The sequence below is a fragment of the Carcharhinus amblyrhynchos genome, unplaced genomic scaffold (genome assembly GCF_965287045.1).
Source record: "Carcharhinus amblyrhynchos unplaced genomic scaffold, sCarAmb.v2.hapA chromosome_338, whole genome shotgun sequence".
Classification (NCBI taxonomy): Eukaryota; Metazoa; Chordata; class Chondrichthyes; order Carcharhiniformes; family Carcharhinidae; genus Carcharhinus; species Carcharhinus amblyrhynchos.
The window spans coordinates 131031-151475 of NW_027650078.1; the positions used below are offsets into that span (position 1 = coordinate 131031).

Here is a 20445-nt window from a genome sequence, read left to right on the forward strand (position 1 = left end):
GACGGGGAGTGTGCGGTCTGGAGGAGATCGCAGAGACGGGGAGTGTGCGGTCTGGAGGAGATCGCAGAGACGGGGAGTGTGCGCTCTGGAGATCACAGAGACGGGGAGTGTGCGGTCTGGAGGAGATCACAGAGACGGGGAGTGTGCGGTCTGGCGGAGATCGCAGAGACGGGGAGTGTGTGGTCTGGAGGAGATCACAGAGACGGGGAGTGTGCGGTCTGGAGGAGATCACAGAGACAGGGGGGGTGAGGCTCGGTTCGGGATTTCAAAACAAGGCAGAGAATTATGAAATGAAGACATAGTTTGACTGGGAGTCAGTGTCGGTCAGCGAGACAGGGGTGACAGGGCAAAGTTGAGAGCGCGATCTGGAGTGTTGCATGCAGCAACACCGATCGCAATGCCCATTTTCCAGATGGCAAGGTCGGGTTCTCACCCAGTACACAGCTGGCAGCCAGCCAGGGAGTGACGGAGATGTGAAGGGCAGAGCTCCAATCCTTATCTTGTTTCTGTCGATGGTGAGACTGCAGCACTCCAGATAGACAGATCCCCACATTCCTAACATGACAACCATGATCAAACACACACACTGGAGAGAGCCTGAATTAAACTACTTCAACTGGATCACGCTGAGCACTCAAAGCTGAAATCTGCACCATTCCTGTCACTATCGGATCTCGCCAACTTTTACAGATGCCCCATAGAAAGCATTCTTTCTGGTTGTATCACAGCTTGGTCTGGGCTCCTGCTCTGCCCAAGACTGCAAGGAACTACACAGGGTTGTGAATGTAGCCCAATCCATCGCGCAAACCAACCTCCCATCCATTGATTCCATCTATACTTCCCGCTGCCTCGGAAAAACAGCCAGCATAATTAAGGATCCCACGCACCCCGGACATTCTCTCTTCCACCTTCTTCCGTTGGGAAAAAGATACAAAAGTCTGAGGTTACGTACCGACCGACTCAAGAACAGCTTCTTCCCTGCTGCTGTCAGAGTTTTGAATGGATTTACCTCGCATTAAGTTGATCTTTCTAGCTATGACTGTAACACTACATTCTCTTGTGTCCTTCTCTATGAACGGTATGTTTTGTCTGTATAGCGCGCAAGATATTTTTCACTGTGTGCTAATACACGTGACAATAATAAATCAAATCAAATCACAAACAACAACGGTATAATGAGTTTAATGATCTCATTCAGTCCGTGAGTGGATAGACCAGGATGAACCCTCAGGTCTTTCCTGCAATAACATCCAGGGATCTTTAACATCCAGAGGAGAGAGAGCAGATCGGGCCTCAATTTAACATCTCATTCAAAAAAAACAACACTAAGAAACCTACAATAATACAACCAAGGCCATTCAGCCCCTCAAGGTTGTCCCAGCTCAATCGAAGAACAATGCAGTGAGAGCCACTGCCTCACTCCATCCCCATATCCTTGCTACTGTTTCTCCTGCAGGAGCTGACTCTGATGAAGTCACGATTCCTAACCCTAACCACTCTTTACGGTTCCTTCGATCGATATTTTCTGGCTTCAGCAAACAATCGGAAACGAGGGCCCCTAAATTCCCAGCTACGTGCCCCCCCCCCAAAGATGTGCTGGGGTTCTCATCACCACTTCACGCCTGCCAATCACCCCCCCCCCATTCCCGACTGCAGTCGGGAGCAGACACAGACAGTCCGCTCCAGAAGTGATGCACGCGGGCCGAAGCGGACAACGTTACAGAGGGTGGTCATGGCTACGGCAAGGTTCTGAGGGCGGGAAAAGGTCTGGAACGACACAAAGTTATTTCGTTCTCAGAACGCAGAGGACTTGGTGCTGGAATCTCAGCTCAGGGCTGAGTCCTTTCGTTCAGTCTGACAGAGCGAGCTGGGGGATCACAGGCTGTAACCAGGTCCACTCCTAACTAACAGGGTCAAAGCTTTCTGTCCCCCACCTCCCCCCCCCCCCCCCCCCCAGCGACAGATAGCGTGTGTCCAGTGTGTGCAGTCTGGGGTAGATCAGCCACGGGCTCAGGGTCAGTCACAGGTGATGGCACACCCTTTCCATAGACAGTGTTCTTCAAAGACTGTTTAGAACGGAGTTGAGGAGGAACTTCTTCACTCAAAGGGTGGTGAATCTCTGGAATTCTCTGCCCATTGAAGTGGTGGAGGCTGCCTCGCTGAATATGCTTAAGTCACGGGTAGATAGGTTTCTGATAGGCAGGGGAATTAAGGGTTATGGGGAGAAAGCGGGAATGTGGAACTGATCCACTTCAGATCAGCCATGATCTTATTGAATGGCAGGGCAGGCTCGAAGGGCTAGATGGCCTACTCCTGCCCCTATTTCTTATGTTCTTAAGACTGGAAATTGTCATCCTGTCTTTGGGACAGGGTTGTCCACCTAACTCAGGGATACCCAAGCTCTTGACAAAGGGCCGAAATGGTGGTCCTATTCCCTCTCCACGGATGCTGTCAGACCGGCTGAGATTCCAGCATCCGCAGTAATTCGCTCCAATCAGCAATTCCCCTGAGCCCAGGGGCAAACACTGGCCCAGCGGCAATGGGTCAACGGTTAGGTATGCCGTAAAAGTCAACATAAGCCGGAATTCAGAATTTAAAAGTATCTACTCGCTGAATTAAAGCTTCCTGGTTTGATTCTTCTGAGTGAGTGGGAAAGACACAATCAGTTTTCCCCACAGAGTATCATCCAGTCAGGGATGAGAGAAAAAGGGTCCAGATAACTTGGGAGGACCAGCAACAGAATTTCAGGAAGATCTCCAATATTTGGGGCGGCACGGTAGCACAGTGGGTTAGCACTGCTGCTTCACAGCTCCAGGGTCCCGGGTTCGATTCCCGGCTCGGGTCACTGTCTGTGTGGAGTTTGCACATTCTCCTCGTGTCTGCGTGGGTTTCCTCCCACAGTCCAAAGATGTGCGGGTTAGGTTGATTGGCCATGCTAAGAAATTGCCCTTTAGTGTCCAGGGATGTGTAGGTTAGAGGGATTAGTGGGTATAATATGTAAGGATATGGGGGTAGGGCCTGGGTGGGATTGTGTTCAGTGTAAACTCGATGGGCCGAAGGGCCTCTTTCTGTACTGTAGGATTCTATGATTTGGGTCAGGGGCTTGGGTCAGCCAGAGTGAGATGCTCTGTTAAGAGTCAGTACAGACTCAATGGGCTGAATGGCCTCTTCTGCACTGTACGAACTCTATAGTTTTCTACTTCTGGAAGGTTAAATTGCCTCATTTTCCACATTTGTTCGATCTGAGTTGTTTACACAGCATTGTATCAGCAAATCAGCTGCCAAATAAACAACCCTCTGATAAAGCTCGCAGAATATCTCAAACTTCTCCCAAAAGTAAACTGCTCTGACCACATAAACCTTTGCGACTTTAAACAGAAACCTCGCAATGGTTGGTCTCGCTGCAAAGTGGGGCAGTTTAGTTCAGCAGATTCCCCCGTGGACAAACGCAAGATTGGGCATCCCCCGGGGGACGGACAACTTTCAGAACAAATCGACAACTCAGCTGGGTTTGAATCTCTCTGAAACACACAGAGTGACAACATTAAGTACCAGAGAAAGGTTCAGTTTCCTCTCGCGCGTTCAAGGGAAGGTGGTGAAGCCCAGGACAGAGAATCGCCTTCCTGCCTTCCGGCAGAGTTTGATCATTGCGGAGGAGAGGGAGTGGCCAAAATCACGGGCTCACATAGTGGTCAAGGAAACCTACCCTGGCCGGCCATCCGGAGCTCAATGTGTCACTGCTTGTTCCATGTTTCCACATCAAGGAATGGCAGTTGATCATTCTTTACCCAAGTGTTAGATCTATCTCACCATTGCTGTGACTGCTCCCAGTTGGAACAAGGTCACTTTTATAGGCCGATCATGTGATGTATTGATAACGTCATTGGCTGTTTGTATGGGCAAATGGGCGGTCTATCTTAACAGCCTGTACGGTAAACGCCTTTCCAACACAACTCCTGTTCGTCTGTACTTTCCTGGTCTGCAAGTCTACCCTTTGAAAAACACTATAATGGTGTCTTACCATAAGTACACTGTACAAAGAACAACACAGCACAGGATACAGGCCCTTTGGCCCTACAAGCCCGCGCTGCCCATTTTAACACTCAGTGAGCGCCTCATGCCAATCCTTCTTCTACCTACGACTTTTGTCTACATCTCAGGGACTCCACAATAAAGGGGTGCAAATTTAGAGAATTGTATGTGCGTCAGATTAAGGGAAGTCTAATTTAGGAGCAATTTATTAACACGAATCGGCCTAAAAGCACACTTTTGGGGTGTGGGAGGAAACCGGAGCACCCGGAGAAAACCCACGCAAGCACGGGGAGAATGTGCCAACTCCCACAGACACTGACCCAAGCCAGAGATCCGACCCGGGTCCCTGTAACTGCACAGCAGACAGTGATAGTCACTGAGCTGTCATGTTGCCCGTCAGTTGGTCCAGTTTAAGCGTACACTAACGACGTGAAGCACTAGGCAACTCTCGAAGCAACTTCCAAGAGCAGCCCTCGCACGACCCACCGCGTGGATCACCCTCGTTGGCCAACAAGGTGGACCGAATCGTATTAACATTTTAAACAGGAGTGTAGGACCACAGGACCAAAGGCTGAATATACACAAACCTTCGAAAGTGGCAGTACAGGTTTCGTTTATTTACTAATGTCACAAGTTGGCTTACATTAACACCGCAGTGAAATTACTGTGACAATCCCTGAGTTGTCGCACTCGGGCGCCTGTTTGGGTACACTGAGGGAGAATTTAGCCCGGCCAATGCATCTAACCGGCACATCTTTTGTACTGTGGAGAACCCGGAGCACCCGGAGGAAACCCAGGCAGGCATGGGGAGAACGCTCAGACTCTGCGCCTAAGGCCAGGAATCGAACCCAGGTCCCTGGCGCTGTGAGGCAACGGTGCTAACCACTGTGCCACCGTGTTGCCCGCGATAAGGCAGTTCAAAAGCACATTGGGACCTCGGTTTTATTAATTCAGTGATAAAAACAAGAACGATCTGGTAAAATTTGCAAAATTGCTAGTTGGGCCTAAACTGGAGTAGCACATGAAATTTGGGGCACTCGATTTTGGGGGGGATGTCAAGGCTACAAGAGGGATTGACTGAAATGGGACCGGAGACGAGGAATTTCAGTGAATGTGGAAGGGCAGGGATTCTCCTTTGAGTACAGTGAGAAGTCTCACAACATCAGGATAAAGTCCAACAGGTTTATTTGGTAGAAAAGGCCACTAGCTTTCGGGGTTTGCCCCCTCGTCAGGTGAATGGAGAGTTCTGATCACAAACAGGGCATATGAAGGCACACACAGTTTACAGAATACTGATTAGAATGCGAGTCTTTACAGCTAATCAAGTCGTAAAAGTGCAGACAATGTGAGTGGAGGTAGCATTCAGTCAAAGAGATGTGTATTGTCTCTAGACAGGACAGTTAGTGAGATTTTGCAAGCTGAGACAAGTCATGGGGGTTATAGATAGTGCAACATGAACCCAAGATCCCAGTTGAGGCCATCCTCATGTGTGCGGAACTTGGCTATCAGTCTCTGTTCAGCGACTCTGCGCTGTCGTGTGTCATGAAGGTCGTCTTGGAGAACGTTTACCCGAAGATCAGAGGCCGAATGCCCGTGACCACTGAAGTGTTCGCCAACAGGAAGGGAACAGTCTTGCCTGGTGATTGTTGAGCGATGTTCATTCATCTGTTATTGTAGTGTCTGCATGGTCTCCCCAATGTACCATGCTTCGGGACATCCTTTCCTGCAGCGTATCAGGTAGACAACGTTGGCCAAGTTGCAAGAGTATTTACCATGTACCTGGTGGATGGTGTTCTCATGTGTGATGATGGTATCCATGTCGATGATCCGGCATATCTTACAGAGGTTCTGTGGCAGGGTTGTGTGGTATTGTGGTCACTGTTCTCCTGAAGGCTGGGTAGTTTGCTGCGAACAATGGTCTGTTTGAGGTTGTGCGGTTGTTTGAAAGCAAGAAGTGGGGGTGTGGGGATAGCCCTGGTGAGATGTTCGCCTTCATCAATGACATGTTGAAGACTCCGGAGAAGATGCCATAGCTTTTCCGATCCGGGGAAGTACTGGACGACGAAGGGTACTCTGTCCACCGTGTCCTGTGTTGTCTTCTGAGGAGGTTGGTGCGGTTTTTCGCTGCGGCGCGTTGGAACTGTCGATCGATGAGTCGAGCGCCATCTCCTGTTCTACGAGGGCATCTTTCAACAGCTGGAGGCGTCTGTTGCGATCCGCCTCATAAGAACATGATACCCAAGCCTGTTGGCGAACACTTCAGTGGTCACGGGCATTCGGCCTCTGATCTCCGGGTAAATGTTCTCCAAGGCGGCCTTCACGACACACGACAGCGCAGAGTCGCTGAGCAGAGACTGATAGCCAAGTTCCGCACACATGAGATTGGCCTCAACCGGGATCTTGGGTTCATGTCGCACTATCTGTAACCCCCGTGACTTGCCTGAACCTGCAACATCTCACTAACTGTCCTGTCTGGAGACAATACACATTTCTTTAACCTACGCTTAATACTATCTCCACTCACATTGTGTGCACCTTTAATCATAGAACCCTACACTGCAGAAAGAGGCCCTTCGGCCCATCGAGTCTGCACCAAACACAATCCCACCCAGGCCCTACCCCCATATCCCTACATATTATCCCCACTAATCCCTCTAACCTACACATCCATGGACACTAAGGGGCAATTTCTTAGCACAGCCAATCAACCTAACCCGCACATCTTTGGACTGTGGGAGGAAACCAGAGCACCCAGAGGAAACCCACGCAGACACGAGGAGAATGTGCAAACTCCACACAGACAGTGACCCGAGCCGGGAATCGAACCCAGGACCCTGGAGCTGTGAAGCAGTAGTGCTAACCCACTGCGCCATTCCACTTGATTAGCCCCACTTTAAGACTTGGTTAGCTGTAAAAGACTCACATTCGAATCAGTATTCTGTAAACTGTGTCTGCCTTTATATGCTGTGTGACCAGAATTCCCACTCGTCTTACAAAGGGGCAAACCCTGAAAGCTCGTGGTGTTTACTACCAAATAAACCTGTTGGACTTTAACCTGGTGTTGTGAGACTTCTTACTGTGTTTACCCCAGTCCAACGCTGGCATCTCCACGTCATCCTCCTTTGAGCGGAGAGGTGTTGATGATATTTAGCAGAGACTTTCAACCCCAAGCTTTGATGGAGTAAATGCAGAGGAAGTATTGTGAGTGAGAGAGGGATCAGTTACCGGCAGACACAAATTCAGGGAAAAAAATCAGGGACAAGATAAAGACTTTAAAAAAATCTCAGCGAGTTGCTGTGAAGTGGAAGGTGCTGCCCGAAATGACGGTGGAAGCAGATTGGATCGGATCTTTTAAAAAAGATTCTGATAAATACGGAAAGGAAAAACATTACAGGACCATGAGGAAAGCTGAATGGTTATTGGTTAGCTCCTTCAGAGATTGTGATTGGTTCAAATGGCTTCCCAGAACCCATCAATAGATCACAGAACCCTTACAGTACAGAAAGAGGCCCTTCGGCCCATCGAGTCTGCACCGAACACAATCCCACCCAGGCCCTACCCCTATATTATACCCACTAATCCCTCTAACCTACACATCCCTGGACACTAAGGGTCAATTTCTCAGCATGGCCAATCAACCTAACCCGCACATCTTTGGACTGTGGGAGGAAACCGGAGCACCCGGGGGAAACCCACGCAGACACGAGGAGAATGTGCAAACTCCACACAGACGGTGACCCGAGGCCGGGAATCGAACCCAGGACCCTGGAGCTGTGAAGCAGCAGCGCTAACCCACTGTGCTACCGTGCCACCCCAAAGTTCCTCTTCAAAGAGCTAGCCAACCCTTTTGAATGGAATCTGCTTCCTTCACCTTTCAGTCAGTGCTATCGACTGCTGAGTAATCCTACTCCCGTTCCAAATGTGTAACTTTCTGTCTTTCCCCATCTGATTCTTTTGCCAATTCTTATACACTTGTGCCCTCTGGTTTCCCACTTCCTGGTTTTGGTGAACTGCTCCAACTTGCCCTATCAAAATTCCATGATTCCTCAATTAAATCTTCTCTCGTCGACAAAACAAAGGAGATCGACTTTGTCAGTGAGGATAGGCAACAACATCTCCTCCATGAAGCAATACTTTTCACAATACATGTGACAATAATAAATCAATTCAATATTAATAAGCATCGCTCCACCACCGGGCCCTGTGCAATGGAATTCCGTCCCTAAACCTCCCCACACTTCTGAGATACTCCTTGAAACCGACTTTTTTTGATAAAGTGGCTCTCTTTCTCAAAGGATAATTGAGGATGGGCAAAAACTTGCTGAGCTTGACCCACAAAGAAATGAAATAAAGCTTCTCCTCATATGAGCGAACCCTGTGGCTTACCATCCCATGTGGCTCTGTGCCTGACTATTGCTTTGGTGAAGGAACTTGGTTTTCCTACATTCAAGGGTGCTAAATGAATGCAGCTTGTTGCCGTGGTGATTAGGCTTCAGGCCTTCAGCACGCTGCCTTGGGAGGAGGGGGGAGGGCATTGGCAGGGTGGTGCAGGCAAAGAGAACAACTTACGTCTTATCTGTCGAGTTCAGGAGGGCGAGGGGCACTTCTATCGAGATGTTTCCGTCATCAAAAGGATTTGACAGAGTTGGCACAAACTAACTATTTTAGTTGGGGGAGGATTAATGGAGTCTAGTCTTAGAGTCAGTAACTAAGAACAGAATTTTCTGGTATTACTCAGTAGACCAGGCAACATCTGTGGAGAGAAATGGAGCTCACGTTTTAGGGCTGACTTTAAGTTCACATTCCCAGCAGATGTATATTTTGCTTTCATCTTTATAATGTAAGAACTATGTTAGCGGTTGTGGGTTTTAAACAGAGAAGATGATGTGGTTTTGCACACATAGATTCAAAATAAGACAGATTCGCCATAGGAGCTATAAAACTAAAGCCTGTGAAACACCTCAATGACATCACATCATGTGACCAGCTCCTAAAGCAATCATACAACCACTTAAATATATCACAATCTTAAACTGAGGAGTCCAAAGATGTGCAGGTTAGGTTGATTGGCCATGATAAATTGCCCCTTGGTGTCAGGGGGGATTAGCAGGGTAAATGCTTGAGGTTGCAGGGATAGGACCTGGTGGGGTTGTTGTCGGTGCAGGCTTGATGGGCTGAATGGCCTGCACTGTTGGGGTTCTATGATTGTGTAACTTGACCAAACAGGACACAACGCGCGATGGCGATCGGAATCCTTTTCTCCAGCGGGGCCGAGAGTTGGAGCTTGCAAGAAGGTGGTCAGGAGAGTTTTTTTTTGTTAGATTGAGGGGTGTGCTGACCCGATTGGAGCACAGAGCAGGCTCAAAGGGGCTGAATGGCCTCCCCCACTGTCAAATGGTGCTGCGATGGAGGATGAGTTTGAGGACAGGCTCAGCAGGTATGAGTGGGAGAAATGAGTACTGACGAACATTGGCTGAGGGGCAGCCTCTAAGTGGGGTTAGGCTGTAGGTGGGACAGCACTGGAGAGGGATATGGCTATCCCAAACTGCGGCTTCTGACGAGATCTCTTTCTTTTAAATCACCCTTTCTGTATCGGAGGCATCGCAACTGTTCAAATATCAGCGCTAATTAAAGAATTCAACCCAAGGCAAACAACTCAGCCAGTCCATCCAACTGTCACGCCCTCACCAATGTCAGACTGCCTCTCTGCTTTGCCTCCCCGTCGCAGAAAGCACCGCACATCTGTCACTCATCCAGATGTTCACAACAACAGAAGCAGTGATGCTTTAACCAACCTCACATCTGGTCCCACAGTTCCCTCATTTATTATTCAATCAACTGCATTAAGCCTAAACGGAATGAGCAGTGACAGCTCTTAGAGTGCCAGCGGACGCAGGGGGGTGGGGATTTCAAGGATTTACTGCAGAAATCATCCCCTGACACCTTTCTAAATCTGACAGATAAGAATCACGGAAAATCTGTAATCAACGTTCGGTTTTGACTCGGAATTTCAGAGAATCCCTACAGTGCAGAAGGAGGCCGATTGAACCTGCACTGATAACAACCCCATACAGGGTCTATCCCCACGTATTTACCCCAGCTAGTCCCCCTAAGGGGCGATTCAGCATGGCCAATCCACCTAGCCCGCACATCTTTACAGGAAAGACCCCACTTGGAGTACTGTGCGCAGTTCTGGTCGCCTCACTACAGGAAGGATGTGGAAGCTATTGAGAGGGTGCAGAGGAGATTTACAAGGATGGTGCCTGGATTGGGAGGCATGCCTTATGAGGATAGGTTGAGGGAGCTGGGACTCTTCTCCCTGGAGAGACGAAGGTTGAGAGGCAACCTGATAGAGGTTTATAAGATGTTGAGAGGAATAGATAGGGTGGATTCTCAGAGGCTATTTCCCAGGGCTGAAATGGTCGCTACGAGAGGACACAGGTTTAAGGTGCTGGGGAGCAGGTACAGAGGCGATGTTAGGGGTAAGTTTTTCACTCAGAGGGTGGTGAGTGAGTGGAATCGGCTGCTGTCGGTGGTGGTAGAGGCGAACTCGCTGGGGTCTTTTAAAAGACTTCTGGATAAGTATATGGGATCTAATGGGATTGGGAGTTACAGATAGTTCTATGGCTTGGGAGGTATAGATGTGATCAACGCAACTTGTGGGCCGAAGGGCCTGTTTGTGCTGTAGTGTTCTATGTTCTATGAAACCGGAGCACCCGGAGGACACCCACACCGACACGGGGAGAATGTGCAAACTCCACACAGACCCGAGCCGGGAATCGAACCTGGGGTCCCTGGCGCTGTGAGGCAGCAGTGCTAACCACTGTGCCAACATGTGGGCTATGTTGAACGTGGTGCCAATCTCCTGCTCCCTGGGGAGTGATGGGGTGTCACCAAGACTCAGGCATTGGCCAGCCGATAGGGTGACAGCTTCAGAACATGGAGGAAACTAATTTTTGTGACAATCCAGCAGATTTCAAGGTTATTTTTTCTGAGTGCCAACCAGCCCCATCCATTGCAGACTTATTGAATTCAATTTGAAACCTTGCCTTGGGCTTTAAGCTGACACACTCTGACTGTGCAGGTCTACTGTCACATGTACTCAGTCAAATCTGGAAAATAAGTCATCTGACCTTCAAACTGTATTTTTTTAACCTGACAGAGTTTGGTTTTGAAATGGCTGCTTTTGATTGGATCAGGAGGTCCAACTTCAGGGACACATCCTCACCAATAGCACAGAGGAGACACACTCCCAGCATGCAGTTCTGTAGGAGGCCGAAAACTCGCGGTTCGCCAACCCAAGGTCACAATCCGAGGTCAACCACACTCAACACAGGGCACAAACACGGAGAAACATCACGAGGGTTGACGCTCACCCAGCTGCGGCTCAATGACACAGTGGGTTAGCACTGCTGCCTCACAGTGCCAGGGACCCGGGTTCAATTCCAGCCTTGGGTCATAAGAACATAAGAAATAGGAGCAGGAGTCGGCCATCTAGCCCTTCGAGCCTGCCCCGCCATTCAATAAGATCATGGCTGATCTGAAGTGGATCAGTTCCACTTTCCCACTTTCTCCCCATAACCCTTAATTCCCTTGTCTATCAAAAAGCTACCTACCCGTGACTTAAATATATTTAGCGAGGCAGCCTCCACCACTTCAATGGGCAGAGAATTCCAGAGATTCACCACCCTTTGAGTGAAGAAGTTCCTCCTCAACTCTGTTCTAAACTGCCCCCCCCCTTACCTTGAGGCTGTGCCCCCTAGTCCTGCTATCCTTTCTAAGCAGGAAGAATCTCTCTACCTCTACCCTATCCATTCCTTTCATTATCTTATACATCTCTATAAGATCCCCCCTCATCCTTCTAAACTCCAATGAGTACAGACCCAGTCTATTTAATCTCTCTTCATAGGCTAACCCCCTCATCTCCGGTATCAGCCTAGTGAACCTCCTCTGCACTCCCTCCAAGGCCAATATATCCTTCCGCAAGTGCGGCGACCAAAACGGCACACAGTACTCCAGCTGCGGCCTCACCAGTGCCCTGTACAGTTGCAGCAAGACCTCCCTGCTTTTATATTCTATCCCCCTCGCTATAAAGGCCAACATCCCATTCGCCTTCCTGATCACCTGCTGCACCTGCAGGCTGGGTTTTTGCGACTCGTGCACAAGGACCCTCAGGTCCCTCTGCACCATAGCACGCTGCAGCTTTTCGCTCTTTAAATCATAATCCCTCCTACTATTATTCCTGCCAAAGTGGATAACCGCACACTTGCTCATGGTCACTGTCACTGTCTACGTGGAGTTTGCACATTCTCCCCGTGTTTACATGGGCTTCCTCCGGGTGCTCCGGTTTCCTCCCACAGTCCCAAAGACTGCAGGTTAGGTGGATTGGCCATGCTAAATTGCCCCTTAGTGTCAGAGGGACTAGCTCGGGTAAATTCTTGGAGTGATGGGAATAGGGTCTGGGAGGGATTATTGTTGGTGAGTGCTCGATGGACTGAATGACCTTGTTCTGCACTGTTGGGATTTGATGAAAACATGAAAAGAAATGGCTTCAATTCACATCAACTCATCCTCAGGGTGCGTGTTGCTGGCAAGAACAGCATTTATTGCCCATCCTTCAACACAAAACCTCACTCTTCTTGAACTCTTTGTACAGAAGTTTAACATAATTCTGGCAGACAGATGACCCTTGTTTTATCTTTGTTCTTTTAGGATGCGAATAGAGGGATACGGTCCCCGGACGAGTAGGGGGTTTTTGTTCAGGCAACATGGTGGGTGCAGGCTCTGAGGGGCGAAGGGCCTGTTCCTGTGCTGTAACTCCCTTTGTTCTTTGAACAGCTTCCTTCTGTCCTAGAACCATTCTGTGATAATGCAGTCGCTCCCAACGTCACTACTGAGCATCTTTACCAGAATGAAACTTCTTAAAGCTTTAAGAAGCTTTAAGAACATAAGAAATAGGAGCAGGAGTAGGCCATCTAGCCCTTCGAGCCTGCCCCGCCATTCAATAAGATCATGGCTGATCTGAAGTGGATCAGTTCCACTTTCCCACTTTCTCCCCTAATTCCTTTGTCTATCAGAAACCTATCTACCCGTGACTTCAATATATTCAGCGAGGCAGCCTCCACCACTTCAACGGGCAGAGAATTCCAGAGATTCACCACCCTTTGAGTGAAGAAGTTCCTCCTCAACTCTGTTCTAAACTGCACCCCCCTTATCTTGAGGCTGTGCCCTCTAGTCCTGCTATCCTTTCTAAACTGCTGTGTCTTCTAAACTGCCCCCCCCCACTTATCTTGAGGCTGTGTCCTCTAGTCCTGCTATCCTTTCTGAGCGGGAAGAATCTCTCTACCTCTACCCTATCCACCCCCTTCATTATCTTATACGTCTCTATAAGATCCCCCCCTCATCCTTCTAAACTCCAACAAGTACACACCCAGTCTATTCAATCTCTTTACAAACTAAAACTTGGTCAAGGAGCTGGGTTCTGAGGAGCAGCATAAAGGGCCAGGGCGGGATAGCGAGGCGGAGAGCGTGAATAAGATCCAAGCTGGTTGGTGAAGTCAAAATCAAAACAGGGCTTTTCTTCATCGAGATAGTTTATTGGCTTTGTTGAGTCTCAGAGCGTTCGTCCCTCCCAACCCGGTATTCCCACTGTCCCTTTATTATTTGTACCCAAGTGAAACAATGCCCTTTGCCAGTGTATCCTGCCAGTATAACTGACACACCATTCAGGGAGAGACTGAGGGAGAAAACCCCAGAGCTCGGGGCCCAGGCAGTTGAAAACACGGCTACCACTGGTGGGGTGATTAAAACAGGGAGCTCTCCACAAGCCAGGATTTGAGGAGCGCAGAGATCTGGGAGGCTCGAGGCCATGGAGACACTTCAAATTCACGATGAGAACATTCAACTAAAGGTGTTTCTGTGCAAGGAGTCAGTGTGGGTCAGTGAGCGCAGGGTGATGGGGCAACGAGGGTTCGGATAGGGGCAGCCGAATTTCACAGAATGTGGTGGATCAGTTGGGGGATGTTGGGATTGTCAAGAGTCTATATGAGTCTGAACCAGAAGGATGCCAATTTGCTTTGTCATGGGAATAAAACTTGGTCAACGACATGGGCTCACCAGGTTTCCCACTCACTCAGGACGTAGGGTTTTTAAACAGACAGGAAAGAGTTAAATACAGGAAATACCTCCAGGAGAGCGTTCAATACCTTTGCAGCTTCCACCATTCTCGCTGTGGAATCGGCCAGGAGTTTAGCAGCGGCAAGCAGCTTCTTCGAGTTGTCCACATCGCTCTCCGCCTCTGCGTCCGATCTCATGGCGTTGACCAGATCCGAGGTGGCCTGGGCCAGGACTCGAGCCTGCCGCACCATCTCTCCTGTGGGTCACAGACGGCGAGTCACTCACTCAACTCTTCCCCAAGCCAGTCAAACCCACGGAGCTCACCGCTACCAGGCCGTGTGGACAACCCGTCTGTGAACCACACCGCCCCCTCGTGGCTGCTGACAAGCTGCTGCATCCTCTCCGACAAACACCACCACCCTTTGTTCAACCCCACCCAGGGTTACAGTGACTCAGCCTCCCCCCCACACTCTTGGGTTCACATTGCCTTCCAATCTGGAACGTTGGGATACTGGATCCAAGATACTCCCACAGAAAAGAGGATTCCGAATTATCCGCTTATGGCCATCCACAACCAACTTTGACATGGGGTTTACCAGATTTTAATAGTTTCTATATACAGCAGGACACGGGATCTTACCCATCAATTTGAGATAGCACTGTCCTGTAGAGAGGTCAGCCAAGTGTTACCATGTCGAAAGCAACCAGATTATTCTAAGTGAACTTTCCCACCTCCAGTTATGGAGGGGGGAGTGGATTGGGACAGTGGTTAAAATGATGACTGCTGAAACCTCTCCAATTTTCAGTGACATTTTACTTAAAAAAATACTTCTCCGGTCAATGGCCTCCTAAGTGTTCTCTGTTTCCCTCCCCCAAGTATTTACAGTTTCTATTTCAGGATTCATAGAATCGTACAACCCTACAGTGCAGAAAGAGGCCCATCGAGTCTGCACCGAACACAATCCCACCCAGGCCCTACCCCCCTATCCCTACATATTATACCCACTAATCCCTCTAACCTACACATCCCTGGACACTAAGGGGCAATTTCTTAGCCAATCAACCTAACCCACACATCTTTGGACTGTGGGAGGAGACCGGAGCACCCGGAGAAAACCCACGCAGACACGAGGAGAATGTGCAAACTCCGCACAGACAGTGACCCGAGCCAGGAATCGAACCCAAGACCCTGGTGCTGTGAAGCAGCACCACTAACCCACTGTGCTACCGTGCCATCCTTCACCATCTGCAGCATTTATTGATAGGATCTATAAAAACCCTCGCCTCACATGGGCGGCACGGTAGCACAGTGGGTTAGCACTGCTGCCTCACAGTTCCAGGGACCTGGGTTCGATTCCCAGCTCGGGTCACTGTCTGTGCGGAGTTTGCACATTCTCCTCGTGTCTGCGTGGGTTTCCTCCGCATACTCCGGTTTCCTCCCACAGTCCAAAGATATGCGGGTTAGGCGCATTTGCCATACTAAATTGCCCCTCCCAGGATGCGCAGGTTAGACGGATTAGCGGGGTAAATATATGGGGTCATGGCAAAAGAACCTTCATTAATCGAGGGATTGAGTTTAGGAGTCAGGAGGTAATGCTGCAACTTTATAAGACCCTTGTCAGACCCCACTTGGAGCACTGTGCGCAGTTCTGGTCGCCTCACTACAGGAAGGATGTGGAAGCTATTGAGAGGCTGCAGAGGAGATTTACAAGGATGTTGCCTGGATTGGGAGGCATGCCTTATGAGGATAGGTTGAGGGAGCTGGGACTCTTCTCCCTGGAGAGATGAAGGATGAGAGGTGACCTGATAGAGGTTTATAAGATGTTGAGAGGAATAGATAGGGTGGATTCTCGGAGGCTATTTCCCAGGGCTGAAATGGTTGCTACGAGAGGACACAGGTTTAAGGTGCTGGGGAGCAGGTACAGAGGAGATGTCAGGGGTAAGTTTTTCACTCAGAGGGTGGTGAGTGAGTGGAATCGGCTGCCGTCGGTGGTGGTGGAGGCGAACTCGCTGGGGTCTTTTAAAAGACTTCTGGATGAGTACATGGAACTTAATAGGATCGAGAGTTATAGATAAGCCTAGTAGGTAGAGATATGATGGGTGCAACTTGTGGGCCGAAGGGCCTGTTTGTGCTCTATGTTCTATGAGGTGGGATTATCGTTGGTGTAGACTCGATGGACCAAATGGACTGTAGGGGTTCTACGATGATCTACAATTGTATGAAAGCTCGGTAAGTTACACCAGAAGCTCAGTCCTGAGGGACAGATACAAACTGGTGAAAAGCTGGGCCTTTCTCAGACCCTGCGACCAGACCCAACCATCAATGTCCGAGGGCTCCTTATCCAAAAACGTTCGAAAATCACCTCGATGTTCTCGCTCAGATCTCTCTCTCTGACGCCGCGGATGCTTCCGGAAGCCGCTCCCACGTACCTGCATCGCCCATTGAGCTGAAGATGCTCTCGGTGACGGTCATGATGGTGTCGGTCGCCTGGTCGTAGCGTCCGATGGGCTCCCCGCGGCTGGCATACTGGCGCACGTGCTGGAGGAGGTCGTTGAGGGCCTGGCTCACCACGCTGGCTGCGGCGCTGACCTGTTTCAGCAGCTCGGTGTCATCCGTGGCTGCCTGGCACGCCTTGACGCAGCCCTCCACCGACCGGTCTACCAGCTTCCCCGCCTCGACCAGCTGCTCCTGGCACACGGGGGAACTGATGGTTGGGCTGACCACCTGCATCAGAACCACACGAGGTGTTCATCGGAGGAGTTGGGGGGTGGTGGGGGATCAGAGGAACATCAAAGAAAACAGCTTCCAACGTGCCTTGAGTTACGTCCAACGCAAGTTCCCCAAATTCGTCAGATATCAGCCAATCTTACAACACAAAGCAGGCCACTCACCACATCCCACCTCTTTGAAAGAATTATCCCAGTTAGTTAGACTCACACAATTGCTCCCGTAGCCCTGAAAATCTCCACCCTTCGATGAATTTATCTATCAGTAGCAGTCGGTGATGACAAACAATGTAATATTTGAGAAATGGAAAGCATTGTGTCACTCATCATCAGTTGGAACACAATGAGATAGACAGCAAAGCTCCCCACACTGTGGCCCACCCTCAGAAGAGTGCCTCAGCCCATACGAGGGAGCAATCCGTCCCACCAGCACCATTCCAGCCTGCCCGGCTAACGTTGCCGATCTGGCCTGCTGCTCCAGGCTCTTGGCAAACGCTCCGAGATTTCCCCCAATTTGCCTCTCACCCATTCCAATAGGCCCGAGCACCCAGAGATCAGAGACAAACAGCCAACTGCGACACGCTTTTGTGGCCCTGGGCAATCATAACAAAGACGGGGGCAAAATCAGAGCCCGCTGGCCGATGCAGTGTTCCTGTGGGAACAGCGCCAAGTCCTGGGATCATCCCGCCTCCGGTTCCTGCCCTCCACTCACCTTTGCACAGGCAACCAGCTGGGACGTGGAGAGAGCACACTGCGTAGCGGCGGCAATCACTCGGTTTTGTAGGACTGTGTCCTCAGCCACCTGGGCCACGTTCTTCGCCTTGAGAACCAACATGGCGGCTGCGTTCGCCACGGCCTTGGCCAAGCTCATTAGCACGTCCTGAGAGAGAGAGAGAGACAACAAGATGGTGGCTCAGTTATTACCAACTGGAATTCGCCCGCGCTCAATATTACTGACCGTCCACTGTGGCTCAGTGTTACTGACCGTCCACTGGGGCTCAGTATTACTGACCGTCCACTGGGGCTCAATATTACTGACCGTCCACTGGGGCTCAGTGTTACTGACCGTCCACTGTGGCTCAGTGTTACTGACCGTCCACTGGGGCTCAGTGTTACTGACCGTCCACTGGGGCTCAATATTACTGACCGTCCACTGGGGCTCAGTGTTACTGACCGTCCACTGGGGCTCAGTGTTACTGACCGTCCACTGGGGCTCAGTGTTACTGACCGTCCACTGGGGCTCAGTGTTACTGACCGTCCACTGGGGCTCAGTGTTACTGACCGTCCACTGGGGCTCAGTGTTACTGACCGTCCACTGGGGCTCAGTGTTACTGACCGTCCACTGGGGCTCAGTATTACTGACCGTCCACTGGGGCTCAGTATTACTGACCATCCACTGGGGCTCAATATTACTGACCGTCCACGAGGGCTCAATATTACTGAGCGTCCACTGGGGCTCAGTATTACTGACCGTCCACTGGGGCTCAATATTACTGACCGTCCACTGGGGCTCAATATTACTGACCGTCCACTGGGGCTCAATATTACTGACCGTCCACTGTGGCTCAATATTACTGACCGTCCACTGGGGCTCAGTGTTACTGACCGTCCACTGGGGCTCAATATTACTGACCGTCCACTGGGGCTCAATATTACTGACCGTCCACTGGGGCTCAATATTACTGACCGTCCACTGGGGCTCAGTATTACTGACCGTCCACTGGGGCTCAATATTACTGACCGTCCACTGGGGCTCAGTGTTACTGACCGTCCACTGGGGCTCAATATTACTGACCGTCCACTGTGGCTCAATATTACTGACCGTCCACTGGGGCTCAATATTACTGACCGTCCACTGGGGCTCAATATTACTGACCATCCACTGGGGCTCAGTGTTACTGACCGTCCACTGGAGCTCAATATTACTGACCGTCCACTGGGGCTCAGTGTTACTGACCGTCCACTGGGGCTCAATATTACTGACCGTCCACTGTGGCTCAGTGTTACTGACCGTCCACTGGGGCTCAATATTACTGACTGTCCACTGGGGCTCAGTGTTACTGACCATCCACTGGGGCTCAATATTACTGACCGTCCACTGGGGCTCAGTGTTACTGACCGTCCGCTGGGGCTCAGTATTACTGACCGTCCACTGGAGCTCAATATTACTGACCGTCCACTGGGGCTCAGTGTTACTGACCGTCCACTGGGGCTCAGTATTACTGACCGTCCACTGGGGCTCAATATTACTGACCGTCCACTGTGGCTCAGTGTTACTGACCGTCCACTGGGGCTCAGTGTTACTGACCGTCCACTGTGGCTCAGTGTTACTGACCGTCCACTGTGGCTCAGTGTTACTGATCGTCCACTGTGACTCAGTATTACTGACCGTCCACTGGGGCTCAATATTACTGACCGTCCACTGGGGCTCAGTGTTACTGACCGTCCACTGGGGCTCAGTGTTACTGACCGTCCACTGGGGCTCAGTATTACTGACCGTCCACTGGGGCTCAGTGTTACTGACCGTCCACTGTGGCTCAGTATTACTGACCGTCCACTGGGGCTCAGTGTTACTGACCGTCCACTGTGGCTCAGTGTTACTGACCGTCCACTGTGGCTCAGTATTACTGACCGTCCACTGGGGCTCAGTATTACTGACCGTCCACTGGGGCTCAGTGTTACTGACCGTCCACTGGGGCTCAGTATTACTGACCGTCCACTGGGGCTCAATATTACTGACCGTCCACTATGGCTCAGTGTTACTGACCGTCCACTGTGGCTCAGTGTTACTGACCGTCCACTGGGGCTCAGTGTTACTGACCGTCCACTGGGGCTCAGTGTTACTGACCGTCCACTGGGGCTCAGTGTTACTGACCATCCACTGGGGCTCAGTGTTACTGACCGTCCACTGGGGCTCAGTGTTACTGACCGTCCACTGGGGCTCAGTGTTACTGACCGTCCACTGAACATTAGAACATAAGAAATAGGAGCAGGAGTCGGCCATCTAGCCCTTCGAGCCTGCCCCGCCATTCAATAAGATCATGGCTGATCTGTCGTGTCTCAGTTCCACTTTCCCACCCTCTCCCCATAACCCTTAATCCCCTCTCTTATCAAAAACCCATCAACCCGCGTCTTAAATATATTGAGCGAGGCAGCCTCCACCACTTCAACGGGCAGAGAATTCCAGAGATTCACCACCCTTTGAGTGAAGAAGTTCCTCCTCAACTCCGTTCTAAACCACCCCCCCTTTATCTTGAGGCTGTGCCCCCTAGTCCTACTGTCCTTTCTGAGCGGGAAGAGTCTCTCCACCTCTATCCTATCCATCCCATTCATCGTCTTATACGTCTCAGTGAGATCTCCCCTCATTCTTCTAAACTCTAACGAGTACAAGCCTAGTTTATTCAGCCTCTCCTCATAGCTCAACCCCCTCAACTCCGGTATCAGCCTAGTGAACCTCCTCTGCACTCCCTCCAAGGCCAAAATATCCTTGCATAAGTGCGGCGACCAAAACTGCACACACTGTGGCTCAGTATTACTGACCGTCCACTGTTGCTCAGTGTTACTGATGAG

At 50.4% G+C, this 20445-nt stretch overlaps 1 protein-coding gene across 1 annotated transcript in view; it reads right to left on the reverse strand.

The window, feature by feature from the left end:
• The window catches only part of LOC145339197 (talin-2), a gene marked incomplete at both ends in the record, with an annotated part of 176335 nt that overhangs the window by 126998 nt on the left and 28892 nt on the right, over positions 1-20445 (reverse strand). The window contains 3 exons of the mRNA XM_080183582.1: positions 14238-14404; positions 16579-16873; positions 17588-17755. Of these exons, the coding sequence (XP_080039708.1) occupies positions 14238-14404; positions 16579-16873; positions 17588-17755 (630 nt within the window). The remainder of the gene's footprint in view (positions 1-14237; positions 14405-16578; positions 16874-17587; positions 17756-20445) is intronic.